The sequence below is a fragment of the Amblyomma maculatum genome, chromosome 2 (genome assembly GCF_055883805.1).
Source record: "Amblyomma maculatum isolate TAMU_Amacu chromosome 2, ASM5588380v1, whole genome shotgun sequence".
Classification (NCBI taxonomy): Eukaryota; Metazoa; Arthropoda; class Arachnida; order Ixodida; family Ixodidae; genus Amblyomma; species Amblyomma maculatum.
Genome location: NC_139345.1, coordinates 222,645,383 through 222,657,727, shown reverse-complemented (window position 1 = coordinate 222,657,727; position 12,345 = coordinate 222,645,383). Strand labels below are relative to the sequence as shown.

General features: G+C 50.9%; 2 protein-coding genes across 10 annotated transcripts in view; one reads left to right on the top strand and one right to left on the bottom strand.

Moving 5' to 3' along the window:
* LOC146201343 (motile sperm domain-containing protein 1) overlaps positions 1–12,345 on the top strand; it is a 130,397-nt gene that overhangs the window by 25,200 nt on the left and 92,852 nt on the right. The gene's annotated exons all lie outside the window — the stretch shown is intronic.
* Positions 4,083–5,395, bottom strand: LOC146201345 (uncharacterized). The gene has a single exon (XM_084595776.1). It carries the CDS (start codon positions 5,393–5,395, stop codon positions 4,265–4,267), a length of 1,131 nt encoding a protein of 376 aa, XP_084451902.1. The 3' UTR covers positions 4,083–4,264.

Sequence of the window (12,345 nt, the reverse complement as noted above, 5' to 3'; positions counted from 1 at the left end):
AAGGGTGGCGAGAAAGGAAATTGGCATCTTGATGGGCAGAACCGCGCTGATGCACTATGGTGAAATCGTACTCTTGAAGTTGCAGTGACCAGCGTGCAATCTTGGCATTTAAGTGTTTGGCAGACTGCAGCCAAGTGAGAGCACTATTGTCCGTGACTATGGTAAAATGACGGCCGTACAGGTAGGGACGGAACGTCTCGACGGCCCAGACAACGGTGAGGCACTCGAGTTCCGAAGAGTGGCGGCGGCGCTCTACGTCGGAAAGCTGGCGACTGGCATAAGCTAGAACTTTGTGGTCACCAGACTCGTCTTCCTGCAGAAGGACAGCGCCAAGCCCATCTTGGCTGGCATTCGTGTGGAGGATAATGGGGGCCGATTCGTCGTAGTGGGCCAACGTGGGAGGCTTGAGGAGGGCGTGCTTGACGTCAAGGAACGCGAGCTGTTGGACCGGCGTCCAACTCCACGCTGCATTCTTCTTCAGCAGGGCGGTCAACGGAGCGCTTCGCTTGGCAAAGTCCGGAATGAAACGACGGAAATACGAAGCAAATCCAAGGAAACTTTTGAGCTCCTTGGCAATGGTGGGAGCTTCGTAAATCGTAAGCGCTTTTAGTTCTTCAGGGTCGGGACGGATGCCATGTCGGCTCACAACGTGACCCAAGTACGTCACCTTTGCAAAACCGAAGAAACATTTCTTTGGTCTTAAGCGAAGCCCAGCAGAGGTAAGGGCTTCGAGGACGAGTTTGAGTCGCGTTTGGTGTTCTTCAAATGTAGCCGTGTAGACAATTAAGTCGTCCAGGTAGACCAACGCCATAGTCCACTTTAATTGCCTAAGACGTGGTCCATGAGGTGCTTAAAGGTAGCCGGAGCATTCGAGAGACCGAAGGGCATACAGTTGAACTGGTAAAGGTTGTCGGGAGTCACGAAAGCCATCTTTTTCGCATCATCGGGGTGAACAGGCACCTGCCAGTAGCCCGAGAGCAGATCTAGGGTGGAAAAATAATGGGCCCTCTTCAGGCGATCAAGTGCATCGTCGAGGCGGGGAAGAGGCTACACGTCGAGGTGATAATAGCATTTAACTTGCGATAATCAACACAGAAGCGGAGTGTTCCATCCTTCTTGCGCACAAGGACTACAGGGGAGGACCAAGGGCTATAAGACGGGGCAATGATTCCCTGGTCAAGCATGTCGCATATGTGGTGTCTGATTGAGACCAGATGCATGACACGGGACCACGCAAGCGCAGTATGCAAAAACCCTCCTTTATTCGTCACAGTGAAGCCACTTATATAGGGAATCATATTGAATGACGAGGACGATATTTACACTGAAAGAAACGAAACTGGAACAAGAAATAAGGATACAACATCGCCTCCCGCTAGAAAAATACAACATAGTAATTTGCAACAACCAAAATAACACGAACTAAACACTTATTGTTCAGGTAAAGAAAACCCAAATCTTTCTACAGGTCGGCGTACCCTAGTGCTGCGACGCAAAGGTTGCTCCACCGAATCCTCTAAAGGAGCAACCACTTCTTCATTAACTTCAGCCCTTGTTTCCGGCAATCGCAACAATTCACCCTGTTCAGCGTCTGCGCGGCTTTCAGGCCCAGCGGTACTCGAGCAGTGATGAGGCAATTCCCGTGCCCATTGTTCTATTGTCTGCGATTGATTGCAGGGAACCCGAACTAGTTTAGACGCGTTCCAGCAACGACCGTCGCTCATCAAAAAGCTATTTTTGCCTTTTCTGCCGGCAAACTTGAAAGGTTCCGTGTAGTTTACAGACTCTTTCCCACCGTCTGCTGTCTTGCATACACGAACGAAGACCCCTACTCTAAAGGCTGGTCTTTTCGCACCTCGCCTCCTGTCCGTATACTGTTTTGCATACATCTGCTTTGTCCTAACCCTAGCAGGAACATTTTTATTCGAACCGGCATGGCCACCCTCTCTTGTCGGCAAACCCACTGTATTGAGTCTTGTCCTTGGCTGGCGCCCGTGGAGCAACTTAGCTGGTGACACACCCGTTGTCGCATGCGGCGTCGACCTATATATGCCGAGATAGTCAACCACAGCAGCCTGGAGGGGCCGTTGCTCCAATCGGGCAACCTGCATGAAATCTTTCAGCACGCGATTAAACCGTTCAATCGCGCCGTTTCCCTGTGGATAGTACAGAGAAAAACAACGATGCGCAATACCCCTCTCTCTCAAGAATGTTTCAAACATTTGCGAACTTAACAGGCCCATTACCTGTGACAATTTCTTCCGGATAGCCTTCTCTGCTGAACACAGTCTGCAAAAAATCAACCACACTGTGTGACGTCACTGTAGATGAAAAGGCAACCTCAGGCCACTTGGAATGATAATCGATCAGCGATATCATGTACCTACAGTTTGAAGGGGCCCAGCCAATCTGTCCCACTATATCCATTGCTAACTTCTGCCATGGTAGCGCTGTAAACGTCACTGGCTGCAACGGTGCAAACGACGGTTTAGCGGACTTGTCCGCGGCCTGGCAGATATGGCAAAAATGGATTGCTTCTTCTACCTGTTTATTCAAACGCGGCCACAAGTAAAGATCACATAGTCTCTGCTTCGTTCTCACAATTCCTGGGTGACCTTCGTGCGCAAAACCAACAAGGAGCGAGGTTAATTCACTCGGAACAACTACCTGCTCGCCGCGCATCAAAAGGCCATCGACGACAGAAAGCTCTTCCCGCACGTTAAAGTACGGCATTACTTCTGCTGGCAAAGCTTTTCTAGGCGCCCAACTATGTACCACGTGCACAACAACCTGTTGCAGTGTGCTGTCTGCAGCAGTGGCAGCCTGCAGCCGTTCCTTTGTTAGGCACTCTGATACAACGGCCACAATTTCTTCCTGCATTGTCTGTTGCGAATCACAGTCATGAGGTAGGCGTGAAAGCGCATCGGCCACGACATTTTGCGATCCCTTTTGGTACTCTATGTCGAAGTTATAATACAAAAGTCGAGCTGACCATCTGGATATACGCAAAGGTCGGCGTCCTGTACCGGCAGCTGAAAGTAACGTCACCGGTGCCTGGTGGTCTGTACATAACAAAAATTTTCTACCACACAAGTAGACGTGCCAGCACTCGCACGCGAAGAGACAAGCAAGGGCCTCACGTTCCCCAGCGGAGTACTTCCGCTCAGCAGGAGTCAGGGCACGTGATGCGAAGGCCACCGTGCGTATGCTGTCACCATCGCGTTGCTGAAGAACGGCTCCCAGACCCTTATCAGAAGCATCTGTCGTAACAATTACATCAAGGTCTGGGTTAAACATTTGTATGACTGGGCTTGAAGACAAAGCTGTCTTAACAAGCTGGAAGCTACGCTCAGCCTCATCATCCCACGTGAACTGTTGACCAGACCGCAGGAGCCTTCTAAGCGGCTCGACGAGATCAGCAAATCGCGGCACAAACCGAGCATAGTAACCAGCGAGACCCAAAAATGACCTCAAAGTGGCAACATCGTGAGGAGCAGGCACTTTGACAATAGCGTCAACCTTAGACTGCAATGGTGTGAGCCCTTTTGAGCTCACCGTATGCCCTAAAAAGGATAGTTCTGAAACAGCAAATGTGCATTTCTGGTTGAGCTTCAAACCTGAATCACCAATGCGTTTTAACACCTGGTGTAGATTCTTGTGGTGCTCCTCACGTGTCTTGCCCCACACAATCACATCATCAGTGCAACAAAGTACGCCTTTACAATCTTTCAAAACATGCTGCATCATTCTCTGAAAGGCTGAAGGGGCAGATGCAAGGCCAAAACACACTCTCTTAAAACGAAACAATCCTTCGTGTGTGATAAAGGTGGTTAGTCCCCGACTTTTCGGAGCCAGTTCTAGCTGGTGGTATGCCGATGCTAAGTCGAGCTTAGAGAAGCACGTTCCTCCAGCTAGTTCATGAAGTAATTCCTCTGTATGTGGAAGAGGAAAAGCATCGGCAATTACTGCCTTGTTCACTTCATGTAGGTCCACACACAACCTAATTGAACCGTCCTTCTTCCTCACAACGACGATCGGTGAAATCCACTTCGTTGCGTCGACAGGTTCAATTATATCTTCGGCCAGCAGGCGTTGTATCTCTACCGATACTTGTTGCCGTAGCGTGAGCGGCAGGCGTCTGAGTTTCGCAACGACTGGTTTCACAGATGAACGGCATTTAACATGGTGAGCAAAGCCTTTCACGTGCCCTAACTGTTCCGTGAACAAGTGCGCAAACTGGTGCGTAAATTCTGAAGGCAATGAATCAGGGCATGTCACCTGGCAGCAATTCAAGCCCCAGCAGCGAAGTGCCCTTGGTTGTGACATGAAAAAGCACACTGGCTCTGTTTCCCTTGTAAAATACGTCAGCAAGAAAGCAACCGCTTAACTTGATTTGTTCTCCGGAATAGTTACACAAATTGGCAGTCGGCGGTCGTAATGAGTGCGTGTCGGCTAGATATTTGTGGTAGTGCTCTTCACTGAGCAAAGAAACTGTAGCGCCTGTGTCGACAATCAACGACAATCTTATCTTCCCGATGGAAGTGTTGGCTCGAATATCTTTCGCTGACGCATTACGGTCACCGATTTGAAGTACCGTGACGGCGTTGGCCTTCTCGGGCTTTCGAACGGCATATTTCATTTTCTTCGATCTGCACATGCTTGAAAAGGGACCAATTTTTCCACAAGAGTGGCAACGCTTGTTCCTCGCCGGACATGCAGTCGAGTTAGCCATATGCGATGACGAGCCGCACCTGTAGCAACTTCCTTGCTCAGAGTCTGACTTTTTTCGCACATCTTGAATCTTGTTCACAGTGCTATGCGCGAATTCCCCGAGCTCTTGTTGTGTTTGCTCAATTTGCTTCCCGATGTCAACAGCACGCTGCAATGTAAGCGAAGACCCTTCATAAAGCATGCGTTCACGGGTTGTTCGTGACGAAGTGCCTTCCAGTAATTGGTCTCGAATCATGCTATCGGTAGCACTGCCAAAATTGCAAGTAGACGCAAGGTCCCGAAGACTGTTTGTAAATGCTTGAAATGTCTCACCAGGCAGTTGTCGTCTTTGGCGAAACCGGCGCCGCTCCACCAAATCATTCGTAGCACTCGTGAAATGCGTATCCAGAGCAGCAAGCGCGTCCTTGAACTGGTCCACCTTTTCCTCGGCCTTGGCGTCCGCAGTCGCGTCTGCTCCTTGTGCAAGGATGCTGTAGAATATTCGCTGGCCTTCAACCCCGAGCGAGTTTAGCAGAATTGCCTTGCAACGCTTCGGCTTCAGTTCATCGCCGCCAATGGCCTCCAGGAAATTCAGGAATACGCGTTTCCACTGCTGCCAAGTCACAGCCGGGTCACCGGGTGCAGGCAAGAAAGGGGGCGCTGCTGGGAAACACCCGAGTGACATGGCTTCGATACTGATCCTCGTCGCCAATATGTGGTGTCTGATTCAGATGAGACCTGAAACAAGAAATAAGGATACAACAGCATACGTGCTGCTGGATGATTCCGTTTGGCTGGCGCTACACGGCGAGGTTGGTGATGAATGGGCCCGCGGTTTTCGGTGTTGATCCGATGTTGGGCCTAGGAAGTGCACCCGAGTTCAGCGGCGCTTAGAGCCAAGCAACTGCGATGTTCGAGCAGCAAGAGGCAAGCTCCGCGTCGGTGAGGGTAAGGCCAAAGTTAAATGTTTTCCATGGTAGGACCGCCGGCTCTGGAGGGTGCTGAGGCGGTGCTTCAAGTTGCAGAGACGCAACCGGTGATCCGGAGTTCAGGATTGGAGCTGTACCCAATTGAGTGCCAGGAGTTAGCACGAGAGGTGTGCAGCTGATGTTAAGCATAAATACGTGGGCCTCTCCTTTGAGCACAGGCAGAAAGCTTCGAGGGGAGGTCATCTCACGGGCTGGAGCTGAACACTGGATGGGTTCGAACAGCACGTCCGCTGTGATCGGACTGTCAAGCTTGGCATACACCCACATTGCCGCACCCGGTGGCAGAGTCACGGCGGACGCTACAGTCACGGTAGTGACGTCGATCGGCTTGACTCGACGTGGCCACTTGTTGCGAGGTAACGCACAGATTCTGAGGCACGCTTGGTCGCCGACACCAGGGACTGCCACAGGGCGACACCAAGACTAGAAATCCGGCTAAGCCAACCCGGCCCACGCAGAGTTCGGCTCGCCCGTGGTTCTGTTGTGGTAAAATTAAGGACGACTCCGGCTTGCTGGCACCACTCGCACCCGAGGACTACTGGCCGAATAGGGCTGTCTGCTACAACAAACTCGGTGGAGAGGGTCTTTCCGAGCGCTGTCAGATTGACGATGACACGTCCGACTTGCTCCACCGGGGCGCCGTTAAAAGCTAAGAGCCGCGTTTTGGCGGCTGGAAGAGGCCGGTGGGGCTCGTTAACAATAAATGATTTGTCCAGCACATAGACAGCCGCTCTGGTGTCGACCAAGGCCTCTACGTGCCGGTCAAGCAGAGGGACGTCGAGAGTACGTAGGGAGCTTCATTTGTTATCGAAGCCGACGAAAGGAGGGGAAAAGGAGAATGAAGGAGTGTGGGGACGGACTTGGCGGAACTCAGTGGGCACCGTTCCGCCGAATCGTTTTCTGACATCGGAAGGCTAGCACAGTCCCTCGCGTAGTGCCCCCTCGGGCCGCAGCGGAAGCAGGTCGTGCCGGTGTCGTTACGCCCGCGTCGGTTAGAGGCCACTGTAGGGACTGCCCATCGAGGATACTGCACCGAGACTGTGCGCGCGGCAGACGATGGCGACCCTCGCGTGGCCAACAAAGTCGATTCCGCCTCGATGGTGAGCGCCATGGCGGCGCGGACGGACTCAGGACGCCCAAAACGGACCAAGCGCTGCACCTCAGGGAGTCGGATGGCGTCGACAAATGCCTCTGTGCCAACCAGGGCCACGACATTCTGAGGTGCCCCCGGCAGCGACTGCAGAACCAGGCGCTCAACGACGGCGGCGAGGTCCTGGTATGTCTCCCCGGGCTCATGACGGCGGGCTCGCAGGCGGTGGTACTGCGCACGGGGTTGACCTGAAGCACTGTAGTGGTCGGACAGAAGGCCCACCAGGACGGTGTAAGAGCCCAGCTGGTCGGGCGGCACGTTCTGCAGCAGCTCAGTTGCGCAGCCTCTCAGTTTGGAGACGAGCATCCATGCCTTCATTTGCTCGTCCCAGCTTCTCGCCGTCGCAATACCTTCCAGTTGGATGCGGTAAGCATCCCACGAGATAGTGTTGTCAAATGTGGGTAATTCCACTACGTCCAATGATGTACCCGCGCCGAGCACATTATTGGCGGCTACGACAGCAGGCCCAGCGACGGCAGGGCTGGAGACAGCGGTGGCGGTGATGCCTAAAGACTCATGACCTGTGTTCGGCTCGGCTGCCACAAGGCAACGGAAGTCGCGCCGAGAGCTTCCATCTCCACAGCCTGGGCAGTCAGACGGGCCTCCCATGCGTTCATCCGCTGAGTAACTATATACAGGAGGCGCTCATTACCGCCATCCAGCTGCTGCGAAGGACCGAGCCCCTCCGAGCGTCTAGGTCTAGCTGCGCCAGCCGCTGCATCGTCGGCGCCATCGCCTGGTGGCAGAGTCCTGTCGTCTGGCACATCGGGTCCTCGACTTTGGGAGCGGGTGAGCGGCATGATTCCTCTTCTGACACCAAAATGTTGTGGGACGCTGTGCCCACCTAGAGATAGACACAGAAGAACGGAGGACACCAGGCAAACACCACTTGCCCCGGCGCTCTTCTTTTGTTCTCTAACCCTCGCGCTGGCGCCGCGCGCTCGTCTCGCGCTCGTCCTGCGCCTCGTCTTTTTCTGGCGCAGCGCTCCTTGCCGTGCGCCGTAACAATATTCAGGATACCCAATGGTGCAAATAATTTGTCCGAGCATTCATAATGAATATTTTGTGCCACTATTCCGACAACTTTTTTCTGGAAAGCGTATGATGGGGTTAAATCTGATAAATATGTGCATCCCCAAGCAGATAAAGAGTGATTAATATCTGACTGAACAAATGCAGTGATAATGATTAGAAATTTTTCTGTTAAGAAAGTGCATGAAGGCTTCTTTAGCGACTGAGCGGGCGTGTAAATGAAATGGCAATCTATTATTGTGCCCAATGCTAGCCACATGCTTAATGGGTTGTTATTGCAAAATACCTAAATGCATGAGAAATATTTCTATTTTTGGAGTGGAAGAGCATAAAGACAGTTTTGTTAGGGATTGAGTTTAATCGCATTCACCATGCATCATTGTATGCTTACTTTCTTAACTAAGGCTGTTTCGTCACAATCTACTAATATTGGCGTCTGCATACAGTACTGTTTTGGCATATGTAAATACAGAAGGCAAATTAGTAAAGCAAGAAAAACGAAGGCCTCAACATGCCTTGCGGAACCCCAATAATAATTATCGTAGCTGTGGACTGCAAATTTCCACGACTTGACGATGGTATAACTTTGTGCCTTTGATGCCATATAAAATTACCTTTAAGGATAGCATCGAGACGAAAGCTTTAGCAAAGTCAGTAAATATGCCTGCTGCAAGACAACAAAAATTTTCTAACCAGGTCTGTGAGCGTAGAAACTGCTTCAGTTTGGAAAAACTGTGGTGAATTGGCAAATTTTCAGCGTGTTCGGTAATCTTGTAATATTTGGAAATCGTAAATATTAGTTACCTTTTTTATATGAATCGAATAACAGGCATATTTGAGTCATATTCAATATTTCGAATATTCACACCCCTAGTTTTATTCTATAATTCATATTTTGAATAAAATTAACTCTTTTATAATGCATTGAATTTTAAGGGAGTTTCACGTGGTAGGCACTCACCTGTGTAGCTTCATCTTACCTTTCTTTTTTTTCATGATAAAAAAAGGAAGGTGTCATTCTGCTTGTAGTAGTTTTATTTGAAAACCTACTTTGAAATTTGGAAACATATTGAAATACTGGGCACTTATTCAAGGCCATACAGTCCAGCCCACTTATAACGAACTTGATCATCACGCGGCATTTGTTCGTTGTATCCAAAGTTCGTAGTAAGTGGACCACCTATAATACGGGCAAAAAGAGCAAGCGAGACGAAAGTTAACTTTATTTTTGAAAAAAGTTTGTGATGCATGTCTGCTTCTTTAAAGCTGATCGCATCACTGCCGTTTCTAATTTTTCCAGCGCGATAATATGTTGATCGCCAAGGCCTCTGCTGCACACGAGTTCCTTAAGCGAAGCGATGTAACCGATTGCGGTTGAAGCGTTCACAGCAACCGGCAGTAGAGCAGCATCCTCGTCATCGTCCTCGTCGGTCTCTGGGCAGTCAGGAAGGGCTCGCACTTCACGCACAATATGTTCGTCAGTGCATGGCTCCGCAATGTCGGCATCGTCATCAGCAGAAACGAAATCGTCCCAGGCAACGTCATGTCCGGCCAGCGGTGTGTCAACGACGCGTTCCCACAAGTCCTCGTGCGACTGGCCTTCCGGTGGGTGATCTATGGCGTACTCGGTGCCTGGGCCCATAAAACCCGCCTTGCGGAAGCAATTTGCTATGCACTCCGCAGTGAGTTCCATCCGCGCCGCTTTCAACATCTCCATGGCGGCAAGCAAGCTGATGCGAACTGGCATGGCAGCATCAATCGTGATCAACAAACGTTGGATGACGCGCCGCCGGTAACACACTTTGAACGCATGAATGATGCCCATATCCAGCGGCTGAATTTTGCAGGTTGCATTGGGAAGCAAGAAGAGCACTGTCACCGCACTCAAGGAAGGCTGCACATGGTGCGCCGCACAGTTATCCAGCACGAGCAGGACCTTCCTGTTTTTTCGTGCCATGTCGCAGTCGAACTCAACAAGCCACTTGGCAAATAAGTCAGGACTCATCCAGGCTTTTGTATTATTCTTGTAGCGTACCGGCACATAGCTCCCAAAGCATCGCGGTTTACGTGACTTGCCAATGACAAAAGGCAGCCGCCGGTCACTGCCGTCCATATTGACACACAGAAGAACGGTTATGCGCAACTTGCTGTTCTTCCCTCCTGCGCACTTGTCTCCTTTCAAGGCACTTATCTCCTTTCTGGCCATCTTTTTACCCTCGTGCTGGCGTAGAAGGATTTAAGTTAGAAATTTCAAAAGGCTTTCAGAAAAGTGCACAGTGAAAGTGGTGCAGCCTATTTTTGCCATCGTGTCCTGAGCGACGACCATTGCACAGAGACATGGGTGACAACATTCCATGTGACTTTGCTGTCTTTGCATCAGCGTACACTGGCATACTGATTTGATTGCACATAAGCACATGCAGTGGTGGCCGAGTGGTTTGGGCGCCTGTCTCGGCTGCGGGAGGTGGTCAGTTCGAAACCCGCCGCCGGACACCCACCGGTAAAATTGGGTACAAGCGTCCCCCGGCCCGGCACCCGGCTCTTTCTGGGGTGTGCGTTTGGAAGAGGTTCTGCTAACCCTGCTGTGCTCCTTCGGAGGCTTAGTTTCGAACAACCGTGGCCTGCAAAGGCCGTGCAGAAGACAAAACTCGGCTGTGTGACAAAAAAAAAGGGGCCACATAATGGGCTTTTGCCGCACAAGGCGGACTTATTGGTGTCCGATGGCGGAACTGATCACTGCCACATCGGAGCAACTGTTTGGGACCTATGACCCCTTTCCCAAACATTTCACCCCAAAGAGCCGAGCACCAGACCGAGGGAAAGCTTGTACCCATTGAAAAGCCGGTGAGTACCCGGCGGCGCCAGGGATCGAACCTGGTACCTCCCGAACACGAGGCGGATGCTCTACCACAAGGCCACGCTTCGGTCTTTAGCGGTGGCCTTGTGGTAGAGCATCCGCCTCGCATTCGGGAGGTACGGGGTTCGATCCACAGTACCGCCGGGTACCCACCGGTTTCTAATGGGTACAAGATTTCCCCCGGCCTGGTGCTCGGCTCTTCTGGGGTGAAATGCTTGGGAAAAGGGGCCGTGAACCAAAATGTTGGTTCAAGAAAAAAAAAAAAGGTCCACATTATGGGCTGTTGCCGCGCGAGGTGGACTTATTGTTGTATCGGGTACCCACGGGTTTCTAATGGGTACAAGATTTCCCCCGGCCTGGTGCTCGGCTCTTCTGGGGTGAAATGCTTGGGAAAAGGGGCCATGAACCAAAATGTTGGTTCAAGAAAAAAAAAAGGTCCATATTATGGGCTGTTGCCGCGCGAGGTGGACTTATTGTTGTCCGATGGCGGAACGGTAGAACATCCGTCTCGCATGCAAGAGGACTGGGGTTCAAATCCCGGTGCTGCGCAATTCTCCACCGGATGCAAAAAAAATAAAAAATACGCGTGTTGATGGAATTGCATACACAGGTTTGGGGTGCGACCTGATGCCGGTGAACACCTCCGGCAACGCACTCCCTCACCAGAACAGGAGTTGGCCACCCTGGTGCAGTAATTGGCCGCAACCTCCTATGATAAGCTCCATAAAACCCCGGCCCTCAGTCACCAGCGGCTGCGGAACAACTGACCACGGAGGCGGTCAGACCTGTGACGCAGCAGGGGGTGCTAAGAAAGCCTGGCTCCGCTGGACAGGGCGCCATTGGAAACTGACCCTGGCAACGTTTAATGCTAGAACCCTAGCTAGTGAAGGTAATTTAGCAGTGCTGTTAGAGGAACTAGAGGGCATGAAATGGGATGTCATAGGGCTTAGTGAGATTAGGAGGCCGAATGAGGCATATACTGTATTGAAGGATGGGCATGTACTGTGTTATCGAAGTTTACCAGAGAGGCGACAACTAGGAGTAGGTTTCCTTGTCAATAAGTATATAGCAGGTAATATAGATGAATTCTATAGTAGTAATGAGAGGGTTGCAGGCATCGTAATTAGGCTTAATAAGCGGTATAAACTGAAGGTCGTACAGGCCTATGCACCTAAATGTAGTTATGATGACCAGGCAGTTGAAAGCTTCTATGAAGATGTAGAATCGGCAATGCGAAAAGTAAAGGCACAGTATACTGTACTAATGGGCGACTTCAATGCCAAGGTAGGGAAAAAACAGGCAGGAGACCAGGCAGTAGGTGACTATGGCATTAGTTCTTGGAATAGCAGGGGGGAGTTACTAGTTGAGTTTGCAGAGTGCAATAACTTACGAATCCTGAATACCGTCTTCAGCAAACGGAAGAACCGGAAATGGACATGGAAAAGTCCTAACGGAGATACTAAAAATGAAATCGACTTCATAATGTGTTCAACTTTCGCCATTATGCAAGATGTAGAGGTAATCGGGAAAGTGCGATGCAGTGACCACAGGATGGTGAGGTCCCGAATTAGCCTAAATCTGAAGAAGGAACGCAACAGATTAGTAAG